Source organism: Emericellopsis cladophorae (genome assembly GCF_022114955.1).
Source record: "Emericellopsis cladophorae strain MUM 19.33 chromosome Unknown NODE_25_length_288687_cov_117_495977, whole genome shotgun sequence".
Taxonomy (NCBI): Eukaryota; Fungi; Ascomycota; class Sordariomycetes; order Hypocreales; family Bionectriaceae; genus Emericellopsis; species Emericellopsis cladophorae.
In genome coordinates, this window is record NW_026250950.1 from 37,690 (window position 1) to 51,751 (window position 14,062).

At 54.1% G+C, this 14,062-nt stretch overlaps 6 protein-coding genes across 6 annotated transcripts; 2 read left to right on the top strand and 4 right to left on the bottom strand.

The window, feature by feature from the left end:
• Window positions 1–1,343: 1,343 nt before the first annotated feature.
• J7T54_003208 (uncharacterized protein) lies at window positions 1,344–2,186 on the top strand (the record flags this gene model as incomplete). Its single annotated transcript, XM_051506765.1, has 1 exon — window positions 1,344–2,186. One exon carries the CDS (start codon window positions 1,344–1,346, stop codon window positions 2,184–2,186), a length of 843 nt encoding a protein of 280 aa, XP_051361898.1.
• Window positions 2,187–2,707: 521 nt separating this feature from the next.
• On the bottom strand, window positions 2,708–3,514 carry J7T54_003209 (putative 30.6 kDa protein in fumA 3'region-like protein; the record flags this gene model as incomplete). Its single annotated transcript, XM_051506766.1, has 1 exon — window positions 2,708–3,514. The coding sequence occupies one exon, from the start codon at window positions 3,512–3,514 to the stop codon at window positions 2,708–2,710; it is 807 nt and encodes a 268-aa protein (XP_051361899.1).
• Window positions 3,515–4,598: 1,084 nt separating this feature from the next.
• On the bottom strand, window positions 4,599–5,855 carry J7T54_003210 (putative trans-sulfuration enzyme-like protein; the record flags this gene model as incomplete). The annotated part of the gene is made up of 2 exons (XM_051506767.1): window positions 4,599–5,630; window positions 5,691–5,855. 2 exons carry the CDS (start codon window positions 5,853–5,855, stop codon window positions 4,599–4,601), a joined length of 1,197 nt encoding a protein of 398 aa, XP_051361900.1.
• A 729-nt stretch (window positions 5,856–6,584) lies between these two features.
• On the bottom strand, window positions 6,585–7,476 carry J7T54_003211 (uncharacterized protein; the record flags this gene model as incomplete). The annotated part of the gene is made up of 4 exons (XM_051506769.1): window positions 6,585–6,950; window positions 7,001–7,141; window positions 7,208–7,236; window positions 7,305–7,476. 4 exons carry the CDS (start codon window positions 7,474–7,476, stop codon window positions 6,585–6,587), a joined length of 708 nt encoding a protein of 235 aa, XP_051361901.1.
• A 4,286-nt stretch (window positions 7,477–11,762) lies between these two features.
• Window positions 11,763–12,158, bottom strand: J7T54_003213 (uncharacterized protein; the record flags this gene model as incomplete). The annotated part of the gene is made up of 3 exons (XM_051506770.1): window positions 11,763–11,788; window positions 11,841–11,954; window positions 12,047–12,158. The coding sequence occupies 3 exons, from the start codon at window positions 12,156–12,158 to the stop codon at window positions 11,763–11,765; spliced, it is 252 nt and encodes an 83-aa protein (XP_051361902.1).
• Window positions 12,159–12,549: 391 nt separating this feature from the next.
• Window positions 12,550–13,970, top strand: J7T54_003214 (uncharacterized protein; the record flags this gene model as incomplete). The annotated part of the gene is made up of 2 exons (XM_051506771.1): window positions 12,550–12,851; window positions 12,968–13,970. The coding sequence occupies 2 exons, from the start codon at window positions 12,550–12,552 to the stop codon at window positions 13,968–13,970; spliced, it is 1,305 nt and encodes a 434-aa protein (XP_051361903.1).
• Window positions 13,971–14,062: the final 92 nt, after the last annotated feature.

Below are 14,062 nucleotides of genomic sequence, written 5' to 3' on the forward strand. Positions count from 1 at the left end.
TAGTCTAGTGCAGGTCACGGCCACCATCGATGCACCAAGCCACCAACGGCGCCTGTTCTGCTGAGCGACTCAGGTCTCTGGCGCATAATGCAGCCGTCGTGACCATGGGCACTGCCGCGTGACGGCGTTATCTGGCGTTGATCTGGAAAAGCATCCGCAGAGTAGAGGTTATGAGTCGTACTGTCTAGACTAGTAGTTACACATGTGACAACCTCGCAAACCAAGATCGAATGGAGACGAAGTTGTTTTCTAGTAATTAGTTGGTGCCAATCGAGGTGGCGCCCTGTGTTGGTGCAGGCACACCTGGAAAGCCTGGGGACCAAAGGTGGAAACTCCACGCCGGCGGCAAACGCTAGCCCTGTGGTTTGGCCAATGGCAGAGGCGCCTACCGACAGGGGAACTCTTCACCACACTTGTCGCCCGCCAGGGGCCGTTGGGCCAAGGCTTTAGTGAAGGCTCCGGCTCAGGCACTCGCACTTTTGCTGCGATCAAATCCATCTTATCAGCCTGGCCTGCCGCTCCTTCTTCCTGTGCGATCCTTCACTTGCTGCTCTTGCTCTCCTCCGGAAGGTGCTGCTGGTTCATCAATTGCGCGCAAGTCCGCCCGTCCCTCTCGCCACTTCGATTCTTCCATTTCATTTTCTCACGACCGCGGATTCACGCTCTCCCTCCTTCGAACGCGTGGACCACGTCGCCCTTCTCTTCTCTCTGCTCCGAAACGCTTTTCACTCATCGCTGGATCGACACGCTCAGTCTCAGACGAGCTAGCAAGCAAGCAGAGCACATCAAACAGCTCAGGGCAGCAACACAAAGCCTCGTCAAACGCTGGCGGAACGCACTCATTCAAAACAATAAGCCGAGAGCGACGTTTGCTCGGTTCGACAAACACACCAAAACATCACGTCACGCCTTATTTGCACGTGAACGACCGGATTCCTTCCGTCGTCGACCCTGACCGGCACGCATCTGTGTCACAGGCGCACCACGGACTTACGTCTTCAGCTGGTTCCCAATCAAGTCAACTACCACTACCGCCATCCCTCGATTTCATTCTGTTGGAAGAGCTTGTCAGAGGTTCATTCTCTGGTTTCGACAACCCCTCGCATTTGGGCCGCCTCGGTAGCTACCTTCCGACTTCAGCTTTGGATGCAACGTAAAAGTGGGCTGCGTCGGAAACATCGTCACCACCACGCTACCATACACCACCTTTCGCTTCTGTAACGTTTCCTGTTGGGGAAACGAGCGGTTGGTCATACGCCGTCAACCAGACGTTGAATAACCGCCTCCGCCTCGTGTTAAAGCCAGTGCTGAACACTCACCCTGCACACACCTCAGCCAGCATCATGTCGCTCGCGAGAGCCTTCACAACCCGTCGGGCCAACAAGGGCAGCGCCGACTTGGGCGACAGCGTTAAACGCAGTTACACGCTTCACAAGACGCCCTCGCAAAGGGCGCTTCGCAACAACATTTCGGCGCCACTCGAGCTGGTTCATACCACTAACATGCTCGCCTACAATGCCCCCGACATCTATCCCCGCCAGCCTTCCAGGAGCAACTCGAATGCGACTAGTTCAACTATTGATGAGTCCGATGCTGCGACCTCAAACACAACCGCCTCAACGGCCCCTTCAAGTCCCGGTGGCGACAACGAGTACAGTCCAGGACCGAAGCCCAACCACTTGTCCTCGTATTTTGTCGCTCCTGGGACAGCTGTCGTTCATGGAATTCCTGCTGATGCGCCGGCCATCCCCAAAAGGTCCCCTTCGCATACCAAGAAAAACTCGATGGACGCCGTGGCCCGCAAGCAGTCTCTTTCGCGTTTGTCAGAGAACTCGAACCCCAGCCTGAGCTTTTCGCGCTCATCGTCCACATCAACTCGCGTATCAGCTACCTCACACTCCTCGGGGCCTCACCGGATGAGCCAGGCCCCTCCAATGCCTCCGCAGCAATTCTCCGCAAAAGTAAATGCAAGCCCCTTCGGCCAAGAACTGGCGCAAGTTACCGAGCTGGCGGAGGATTTCAGTGCCGGTCGCTTGGACGTCATCTATGAGGATGAGCAGTACATCAGGACGCGAGGCCTCGCTCAGATGAGCGCCGACGACTACTTGAACGATGTTCATGAGGTGATGGCCACCTTCTTCCCGGACAACCAACAGCGCGCACCAGTAACCTCGGTGTGGATATAAGAAATGTACCCGAAAAAGGCTCGTAAGGAGCAAAAGACCCTGGAGGTCTGGCGAGATATGTTCGTCTGTACATATTGACAGCCGTCATTTGGTTCTGGAGAGGTTAAAAAAATAAGGGGGAGATACTTTCACTCATGACGGCGAAACGCACGAATTTAGCAGACATGCTACGACTCTCATTAAAGCGGATAATTAATTGGAATACCACGATTTAGTGTTGCTTTCTTCAGGCGACCTTTGTACGGGTCGCCAGCTCGGCGGAGGCCTAGGGGCGTTTAGTGGAAACAACAGATACACATAGTAGAATACTGATTTACTGATCAACCTGCATGCTACATTCACCGTCGAGATGAGCTCTAATTATGTGATTTGATTTCGGAGTTTGTTCTCTGTCTGATCCTGCGGAAGTCTATAAATGTTCTATCCCGTGCTCAACGCCAATCCGACCATGCTCTACAAGATATCTCTAATTACTTGACCCAAAAAAGAGATGCTATGTATTCGTCCAGTAGTACACAAGTTCAGCGGCCGCCCAGCGGCTCGACAGACTTGATCAAATCTGTAATCGTGACAATTTTATACCCTTGCCTTTTCAACTCGGGCACGACCTGCCGCAGCATGGGCGCCGTCCACCGCCGTCGATCGTGGCAGATGATAATCGCTCCGGGGTGCACCATGCTTAATATGTGTCGCGCGTTGACGTCGGGATAGGGAATCTGAGGGTCGTGGGGATACACGCTCCCTAGGACGATTCTGAAGCCGCGGTTCCCCAGAAAGTCGCGCATGCGGTAGTTGAAAAACCCAGACCCGGGACGGAAATAGTTGTTTGGGAGGATTTGGTGCTCGGCTTCGTAGGCGGCGGTCAACTGGGCCTTGACGGCCAGGAGCTGGCTCTCGAGCTCCTCGTTGGAGAGATTCTTGGAGGGCTCGTCGCGCATGGCGTGGTTGCCCAGTTCGTGCCCCCGGCTGATGACCTTGCGCAAGATATGCTCGCGCCCCTCGACCTGGCCGCCTATGACGAAGAAGGTGGCGTGCGCATTGTTCGCCTTGAGGATGTCGAGGATCTCCTCCGTGTGGGCGCTCGGCGCATCGTCCAGCGACAGGGCGACAATCTTCTCATTGGTGTTGACTTCAAAGAGGACGTCCGGGTACTTGGTCTTGAGGTAGGAGATGACGTAGGTAGGCGGCCGGTAGACAATGTAGAGGAGGTAGAAGGGGACGATGAGGAGGAGGAACACCAGCAGGAGCAAGAGCAGGGTGGCCATGCGGTTGCGACGAACGCGGCGGCGTACTTTGGCGGGGAGACGGAAGAGCGAGAGCCGCGGCATCGTTTGTCGTCGTCGTGGTTCAGGGCGATGGCAATCGGAATCATGGGATCATTGTGGGCGGCTCTTTGTGGGTGTGCGACATGCCGCGAGGGACGAGATGATTGCTGGCTCTCGGGGGAAAGAGACAAATGCGCTCGCGCGAAACCCAATTGCCTACTCTTTGAAGAAGCGGTGGGCGTCAAGTCGAGATACAATGGCTGCCAACTTGCTTGAGAGTAGCTGAAAAGGAGTGTTTCGATCGCAAAGTCCCGTTGTAATCGGGAAACACGAAGAGGAAGGGGTTCGATTGCTCAAGATACAACACCTTGTTTCGAACTCTCGACTGCCGTCTTTTGGCCTTAAATGGTTAGGAGCATTTGGTCAGGGGTAAGACTCTGGCCCTTGTCCAAGCGATCAGATTGGCGGAACAGCCGCGATGCAGAAAAGGGTTCATCTAGGCTTAAGCATATCATGTTTGTTTCCTATCTTTTTCTCTCTCGCGACAGGGGATAAACGAAGTGGCAGAAAATATAATGGCTCACTCAGATGATTGTGGCTTGACCGTGACAGGCTTGACCTCCGTTTTCTCGAATTGTGCTGGCCTCTATGTCAAGTTGTTTCTTGCGATAGGAATGCGAGTGTTGGTGGGGTGTCTGAAGGAAGACAAAATAAATAGAGGAAACAATTGCGGGTCCGTAATGTGCATTTGAGTTCCACGGAATTTTGTCTTTCGATGGCGCTAAAATGTGACTACGGTTCCGTATACGTACCCATGGTACGACTTGTGGACTGAATAAAAACAGCTCTGTTTATACAGAAAAAGTGCAGAAACTTGATTGCGATTTTTGTCGCCCAACCTCAGACAGACGGACCCTTACATGTATGTAGTCCAACGACACCAAACCTTGGCACAACACCCCTACGTATGTATCGACAAGAACGAACCTTCTCACATGCTTGCCATCAATGCCACTTCTTATGCAGCCAAGGCTACACGTATACCATACGTATACTCATTGACACTCGCTGACCCTTGGTCGATCAAGTTTATTCTTGTATCTGTTTTATTCTAACCTTTGCTACAACTAATTGGCACCTCTCAAGTCTAGCCCCTTAATGCCTCCAGTCCTCGGGTTATGTCCGCCTTGAGGTCCTCGAACCCTTCAACACCAATGCTCACCCTCAACAACCTCTTGTCCACGTGAGGATCCGACATGGCTCGCCACTCCAGCAAACTTTCCACGCCACCCAGACTCGTGGCATGCTGGAACAGGTGCAGCTTGCTCGGCAGCGATCGCGCCATGTCCGCATCCTTCATCCAGAGGGCGAAGACGGGACCCCAGCCACCGGGCATCTGTTTTCGCAGCCAGCCATTCTCGTCAGACGCCTCGGGCTGCACGCTCGCGTGCTGAACCTTTTCGACTGTGGTGGAGACCAGACTGGCCGGGTCCTTGAGCTCGGACGCCAGCCACGCGACTAGCTTTGTGGCCGTCTCACTTTGGCGCTTGACGCGAAGCTCCAGTGTGCGTAGCGAGCGCAGACCCAGCCAACCCTCGAGGCTGCCCATGACAGAGCCGAGCATCAGGCGATCGTGTTTCAGGCCCTTGAGTAGCCTTTGCCCCTTCTCGTCGGGTGTGACGGTGACGACACCACATAGAAGGTCAGAGTGTCCGCCAAAGTACTTTGTCCCACTGTGCATCACTACATCCGCGCCTTGGGCAAAGGGGTCCTGCAGCGGGGGAGGGGCAAAGGTCGCGTCGACGGTTACGTATGCGCCGACCTTGCGAGCCCTCTCGGCGTAGTACGCCAAGTTCCTCGCGTCGCCCGTGGGGTTGAGGGGAGTCTCGACATGAATCACATCACCCGCCTCGAGCTCCGAGAGATCACAGTCCAGTGGCAGTTTCTTGAGGCCACTCAGACGCGAGAGGACGTCGATTACACCATGGCAGCCGTGGTACCCCTCGCCAATCGCAATGCGCTTGGGGTTGAGTTGCACCAGCATGGCATGGAAGGCAGCCAGGCCGGAGGCGTATGTCACGCTGGGTCCGCCTAGGATGGAGGATAGAACGGCCTCGAGACGGGTCGTGTTGGGTGCCGATTCTCGAGAGTAGACATGAGAATCGCGAGGCGCATTGTGCTGTCTTGTTCAGTCTCGCTTCAAGGCGCGGGTCTAGTCACCACGGCAGTGCAGACTTACGTCGAGATTCTCGAATTCGCCAATGCCAACGCCTGACAGCTCATTTGGGTTCTCGCTATAGCGAAATGTTGTGCTCACATGCATCGCAGGGGCGATAGCTCGATGACCAGCAATGTGAGCATCGGCATGGACGGCCCTGGAGGCCAGGGACAAGTCAGGGAGCATTTCGCTGTGGCTTTCTGATTTATCCATGGTAGCTGTGTACTTCAGAATCAACTTTTGCAGCGTGGACTGAGCCAGCGAGTCATACACACAAAAATCCTGCAGATCAAGTCATCAACGCGAAAAACGGGACGTGCAATACATGAGTGAACATGCTCGTACTTTTAAAGTTAGCCTCCTCACACTCCGTAACCGGCGCCATGAGGGGCGCTGCGGGGTCAGCATGGTCAATTCAGTTGCGTTCTACAAGCATACACGACAGAACGTGCTTTGATACATCCATCATTTTCTTTTCAAGTGAGTGTCTACCAGTTCGCTGGCTATACTGGGATGGGGACCTCGCCGCGGTAACTTGCAGCCTCTTCTCAAGATTTAAATAGTAGTGCTGTGTCGGGATTGTGTGGAATAGCAGGACCCTGCATGCACCTTTCGCGACAGCAGTAACTAGTAGCTCTCGCCGTACACAACCAAGCTCGCGCAGGGACAGGTCACAAGAAGGGAACTGTGACCTGTGAATTATCATTATTCATAAGCTGACGCATGATGCATACTCTTATGAGTAGTTCATCACTCATCTGAAGCCTTCTCTATCCCAGGCACCAAAAGTCGACTGCCGGTAACGACCGCTGTCTGCCCAATACCCAAGAACGCCAACTGCAAACATATTGCAGCCCAATATATGAAATGTATGTCCAATGAATCCAAGACGAACTGTGGTGTCCCCTGCGAGTCTCAGTCACGGGCGTCCTGTGTGACAGGAGCCTTGGGCTGTTCGATGCTCCCGAGCTCGGCACCCTGCCCACTCTGCCCTCGCTTCCGGCCGGTGTGTAAAAAGCGGGCGACCGGGCCTTGTGCTGTGGCGTCCTTCTCCTGCGTGTCGCCGAATTTCGAGAAGAATCCTCGTTTGCGCGCCTGCTGTGCCTGTGCCTGCTGCTTCTGGTCGTCTAAGCCGACCTCCTCGAAGGATTCTTCCACCATCGCAGTTTGCCTCTCTTTCTGGCGATCAATGGCCGACCGCGGCAAGCGTGGATATCGAGCAGAGTCGAGACTGGAGCGGTTGGGCACGTCGTGTGTGATGGGCGCCCTCGCAGTCACATCCTGTGCGGGTCAGATGGGGTCCAACCACCGGTACTTCCGGCGCAACTCACAAATGATCGCCTGTACGAATCAAAGGACTCGCGAGAGATGGAAAAGTGCTCGATATCGCCGAAGCTACTCCTAGTGTCGGTAGATTTTCTGGTGGACAGGTATTGCCGGGGCCATTGTCCCTTTTCTTCGGTGGGCGACGGCTGAAGGAATGTCAGCAAGGTTGTTCGATTTTCGGGATGAGGGAAAGGGGTCCCGTGGCAACTGACCGGAAGGTAGACGCCGCTGTCATTGACGACTGAAATTCACCATGTTAGCCAATGCTATGCCTATTGAATCCGCGTGGTAACGCTGGCGGTCACGTACCGCTCATCTTGTATTCCCCGTTGTCTTGGCTCTTCGAACTGCGGACGCTGAGCACCGAAGAAGCCTTTGAGCCATGAGTGTCGATTCGCTCAAACCCAGGGGCTTCAGGCCGTAGGGAGTCATCGTTTGCGGTAACTTGGCCGCGGCGTGTGAATGGATTGCGGATAGGCATGGTGTGTCGAATCGCGCGGGTGTCCGGTCGCTCTATGGCGGCAGGATGGCAACAATCGGTAGATAGTACGGAGCGATTCGGATTAAAATTTACAAGTCAGACGCAGAGCTGAAAACGGAGAAGCAAAAGCTGAAATGACTTGATACCACGAAGACGAATTGACTTTGATTGGAGAAGCGGGAGAAGTAGAAGGTTTTGACTCGGGGCTTCGGTGTGCTTTGGGTCGCGAACGACCTACAAATGCAACGATCGGCAACAGGACCGGATTGGGCTCGCGATGGTGGCAGGGTTCACTTTCCCCACTGCAAAGCCCCCCGTCATTGACTGCCAGCTGTAATAATCGTAAAATGGCCCTCGCTCTTTGCCTGCCCCCGCTGATTGAGGTAATAATTAGCCGCTGAGATTGCTGTTATCGATACCGTACAGACAGACACAGTTGGTGCTGACTGGAGCAGTCATGGGATGGATGGGTGGGGCGCAAAGATGGGAGTTGCGACTTGCGAAAATCTGATCTTGGTTGGCTCTTTCCCACTTTGACGACGCTTGCCGTCATCCATATTCCTTCCGGCGATGGGAACCTGCTTCCCGTTCGGTCTGCTTGTGCGAGTGATGATGCTGGCTGCTCGACTTTATCCGCTGCCTGACCTGTATGTACAATGTATTCGAATTTGGGACTGAACTGACAAGAAGCCATATCGTCATGCTGCTTTGACCTACGGTGCATCTCTAATGTGCAGCGCGGGAGACTGTTCGAAATCTTCCAGGCTGCGCCTTGTTGAGATCACCTTGTCGCGGCAAGGGGAAATGACTACGGATACTGTAGATCGATACTCTCACATGCTTGTTGCACGCAAAACAGATTCGACGCAAGACTGTGTCGTGGGCAAGGTACCATCCAATTGGCGCCGGTTCGATGAGACTGTGCAGCAAGACGTCATCGCTGCCTGCCCACATCGTGTGAAAAGCAGGCTTGGTGCACGGTACACTTGACGGCGGGCGCCGCATCAGCGCCCAATTCAAATCAGCCATGGACCTGCAGATGTTGCAGGCTGCTTAGCAAGTGACGACTATTAGCATGGGCTACACAGCCACGGTCAATTCAGATCAAGTCGATCAGTAACTGCAAGAGGGACAACGTGAGCGCTGTTCGAAACGTCTTCTCGCAGACACAAACTTCGGGGACCTTTGCACAACTTGCATCATTGGGGATACGTACCGATAAGCGTCTCGGGACCCCGCGATCCGGCGAGACCGGGGCACGGAACAGATCTTTTTTTTCGCCGCTAGTGATTGGGCTCCTGTAGCACGCTATTCGATGACCGATGGCAATGCACTTCACCAGGAACTGGACGGTCGTGAACACGCACCTTGCAGGAATGCTGTGAACGTGACCACAACAGACGGGAAGCGCACATGTTTCTCAGTGTGAGTAACTGAGCCGAAGATGACTGGGCTTACTTGCACAAGAATGAACAGTGGTTGTTGATCTATGACAGGGGCCACAGAGCTCGAGATCAATACTCGTCGACTGCTGTACTTGCGTTGATAGCGCAAGACACCTTCACTAGTTACTCCTTGAGAGTAAAAACATGTTCTGTACGGCTTACTGGGTCGTTTCCCGGATGATACCTTTTCGGCTGGGCCATATTTCGTGAAGCTGTGGCGATCCGTCCCCCCAACCCTTTGTCTGCACAATAATTCGATATTATGCCCCCGCTCGCTCATCTACTCGATGCAAAGTGACGGCGGTTTACGGAAAATTGTATCAGAAGTTGTGTCTCCCAAGGGTGGTTACTTAAAGGTCAGCCAGAAGCCACATCTAAACGACATGCTCTCCGATCATTGCACCAACTCGACTTTACAATTTTCCCAGGGAATTCATGCCAGTCCCGTCTGAGAATTTGTTGCAACTAACAGTCGACATGGTAATTGGTGGTGGGCGCCTTGCTGGTGTTACTCCTGCCACTCGAGAGATGACAACGCCCATGGACCCCATTGTCACTTTGCGCTCACTTGTTATACCTTGAGGAGGGCACTCTCGCACCAACGCCATCGTCTTTCGCTCTCCTTGGGAGGCTGAGAGATAATTAAAGGCCTCAGGAAACTAAAGTTGCTCTCGGCATTGCACTACCTTACTTGCGGTAGTGTAGTCCACTCTGGCCAGACACTCTTCATCTTCACATTCTGTCCAGGCGCAATGGTGACAGACTTCTTCACCGACTGGGATCTTTGGCAATAGATGGCATTTTTGAGAATTTCCTGAACGTGAAGCAGCAATTAATAACAAAATCTACATTATGGGATGCTGCATTGCTCTTGTTGTCTGCTTGGGATTGATCCGACTCTGGTGGAAGAATCGCCTCATACAAAGATCAGAAATACTCGACGCCGAGAAGCGAGCACGGCGATCTGATATATCCTTCCATGGTATAGAAACGCGGAAGAGCGACGCAATACCCTTCGGTGTCCGGGCTTTGCAAAGTGGTGTCGAGGTAGAAGGCATATGGATATCGAGACCTGACCCCAGCGACACAAGTCAGGTCGCTTCTTCTGCAACATTTATGGAATATCAACCGAATCATTCCACTGAGCCGAAAGCACACTCGGGAGATTTATCAGATCTGGCTGCCACCCACAGTATCAGAGAGCCCGTCCTTTTCGACCAGATCGTGGACTTTCGCCCTCCAACGACGGCCGCAAACGGACTCGATGGATTGACGTGTAAACCCTCCCCATTAGTAGCAGTGTTCGTTCCCGCGGTGTTACATGCGAACAAAACGGCCTGTCGGCCCAACAATCACTTCGAGATCCTTCCCGCGGGAGTGCTCGATAGCCGACGGAGATGCAGTCCTATGGACCTGACGATCAGTCGAGCAAGGACGAGGGTTCATACCATCGTCGATGCAAGCAAGAGCCAGAGCCAGAGCGACGCAGAAGACTGTGCAGGAAACATCCCGTTCCGCAGCTTCGGTAGAATATGACAACATAAGGGGCATCGGAGGGGCAGGCCGCACGCACCATCTATGATAAGGCGCAATGCGTGCCTCCGCTCGTAAACCGATGTGCGGGGAGGAATGGCGGGGTCAAGGTCCAGCTATCATCGCCGATATACACAGAGTGGACTATCTATAAGTAGTGATGTCCAGTAGGTATGTTGACAGTGTGAGTCCTTGCAACTCGTGCACCGCATTGTACGTCTGGCAGTGAATCATTTGGGCGTCAACATGGCCATCCATAATTCCGCTGCCGTCAGCTTCTCCAATGCTGGTTCTTGCGACGCTCATCGCCCGTCATACCCCTCTGAGGCTGTCATAAAGCCTCTACAACATCTCGGTCTGGAGGGTAAGAATGGGGCCCGCATCATCGACTTGGCCGCAGGCACAGGCAAGTTGACGGAGCTTTTGTCTCATCGTCCAGAGCGGTGCGATATCATTTCTGTGGAACCACACGACAAGATGAGGGATACCCTGAGAGCGAAGGCTCTGAAGGGCGTCAGCACGCAAAGCGGCACCGCTGACAATATGAGTGTCGAGGCCGGCTGGGCTGACACGGTTGTTGTGGCATAGATAAGATGGTCTTCCTCGTACAGGGGAGTGTACGCGTGGCTAATAACTTGCAGGCTTTCCACTGGTAAATATTGCCTTGCAGTTGATACACCACACATAGGGCTGACCGTCCCAGGTTCGCCAATCTAGATGCTCTTCGTGAGATTCGTCGCGTGCGCCGACCCGAGGGCAAATTAGCCGTGATATGGAGCATTGATGAGTGTAAGTGAACCGAGAAATCCACCTTCAGTCATCAGATTGATGTGCGTAGATAACAAAACTCGCGCGTGGAAGGCCACGACCAAGTGGGGGAACTCACTGCACAAGCTTGTCATGGACGCTGCTCGGGACGGACAACCACGCTTCTGGGACTATTTTTGGAAAGAAGTTTTCTCGAAGAAACCCCGAGCCTTCTCTTCTCTGTCTCCTTGGTGGAAGACAAGACCAGCTACAGCGTTTGGCTGACCAAGGAGGCCCTGTGGGAGCGACTCGCGACGTTGAGCCACGTGGCCATGCTAGATGGTGAGAAAAGGGTGAGTTTTGTGCAAAGATTCGACGAGATCCTTGGGGAGGTGAATGACGGGGAGTGGAACGACAAGGAAGATATTCTCATGCATGGGGTGACGGTTTTCGCGTGGACGACGAAGCTGTAGTTGGGCGGAGGCAGAAACGCAGGTCGATAGAAATCACCGAGACTCGTGCCCTGATGCAACAGGGGTATGAATAGAATTCGTGATTTCTCTATGAATCTGCTGAGATGTACATCACTGCACAATGTCAGCAAGTGTCTGTGAGCAAAATCGCGTAGATGGTATTCACCGTTGTTGCCTCGGACGAATGCGTCACCATATTCGCGACGTTTCACGCCATTCACATGCTCTTCCGTCTTCTCCAGCGCGATGTTCATGTATCCGTCGACAGACTGCAGCTCGCCTGTAGAGGGTCAGTTGGTGTTTGCGGTGTTCGCGGTGTTTGCTCGCTGAGCGAGAGGCGTTGGATGAGGTGAGGTGAGGGGGGGGACTAACCCTTGTAAACGACACCAGAGTTGAGCTTGACTGTGACGTTGTTGCCGATAATGTCGCTCAAGAAGCCGGACGGGTCCTTCCCGTCGGCCTGAGGTGGGTTCCCGTTCTCCATGGTGATGCTCGGGTGAATGGCAATGAGCTATATGAACGCTGAGTGAGGCCACTTCGTCGTGCCAGGCCGATGAGAATTCCGGTGGAGCTTCACGGACAGTAGTCACTGTGCTGAGATACAGTGTCGCACCGTAACTCCTTGGTTGCAACCGCACTGTAGCCCTGGCGGGGTCTGTTAGCGGATGAACGCGATCTCACCAACACACACGCCAGAGCCCAGACCCCTGGCGCGCGCTGGTCGAGGTCAATGTGCGCCGATGCGCCCGGCCAGGGCCTCGCTTTCACTTTTTCCTGACACTTCCATTTCAACAACACGCGCACTCCATGTGTAGGTAGTCCTTGCTTTTCGAGCGCAATCGAAGAAGAGCGACACCAAATTTACAACCAACGCAATGTCAGATGCGCGACCCTCGAGGAGCCTGCCGTTCAAGGCCACGGCTTTGATGCGCAAGGCTCCAGCTCCAGCCCCAACGCCTTCCGATGCTGGGCCCAGCAGCAACGACGAATACCTGAGCATCTTCAGTCGAAGAAAGGAGATGGAAACTGTCATTGAACGAGACCGGAGGAAGCGCTTGCAGAAGAAAGAACGGCGCGAACTGAAGCAGGTGGAGGAGCGTCGGCGGTCTTCAGAGAAACGGTCTGCCAGTGCTGCTCTGGACATTAGTGAGCCTGGCGAAGAAGTGCTCGAAGCAGAGTACGTGCACATTATTCGCGGTCGAGGTGAAAATACTCATGGATTAGGAAACCCTCCACACCATCGAAGCGGACAAGGACTGGCCCTCCATCAACACCACAAACGAAAACGCCCAGTAGGCGACAACACACTGCTACGCCGGTAAAGCCCGAAGTGCTACGCTCTGGATCACACGGATCAACGCCACGGAGACCGGCAGAGGCAGTAGCACAAGAAGCAAAGGGGCGCGACGCTGAAGTAATCCCCTTGGATTCGGATGACGGCGACGAGCCATTCAACACGCCAGTCAAGACGCGCAAAGCCGATCTTGAGGTCACCAAGGATCCCATTGCCATACTAGACGATTCGGATCACGAGCCGGCACGTCAAGAGGATTCGGCAGAAGAGTTGGATGAGTTTTGCGCCAGCTTTGTCCACAAAGCAAAGGAGGAGGCCAAGGCACGAGCGCAAGGTGTCCAGCAATCGCCTATAATCGCCGTCTGCATTTCCAGCCCTGTACCCGGCACCAAGTCTATACGAGTGAGGATGCGTCTCGATGATCCGCTCAGCAAAGTCCGCAGGGCTTGGGCGACGCGGCAGTACGATAACGACGTTGCTGTCGGCGATGAGCGCGATCTGGTCCTTGTGTGGCGAGGCCATATGGCCTACGCATCCTCCTCGTTCCGAGCGCTGGGTGTGCGGCCGTCACCCTGGGGCCATGGCCTTACGACGGATCATAGTGACCGCGCGGCACTGACAGAGGATGGGGCAGGCGTCCTTCTGGAGATCTTCACGTCTGATCTGTGGGAGAAGTTTGAGGCGGATAGGAAGAGAGAGCACCTCCGCGATACCGCGGGAAATGACTCGCTGAACCAGTCTGGGCTCGGGGCAGATCATGACGTTGAGCTAGAACCAGAGGTCAAGCTCAAGGTCATCTTGAAAGCCAAGAATCTCGATTCTGTCAAGTTGACGGTACGTCCCGAGACGACCGTGGAGACGTTGATCAATGGCTTCAAGCACGAACGAGGTGTCAGTGGACAGGTGACCCTCTGGTTCGATGGCGAGTGCCTCAACGAGTCGATGACTGTGGAAGATGCCGAGATTGAAGACATGGATTCCATCGAGGTCCATATCCCATGAAACCAGCTGTATGTACGCGATTTCCTGTTGGCTGCATGTCTCTATGGCAGTGGACGAAGAAGCGTGGGCGTTCCTGGCAGTTGTCACGCCAG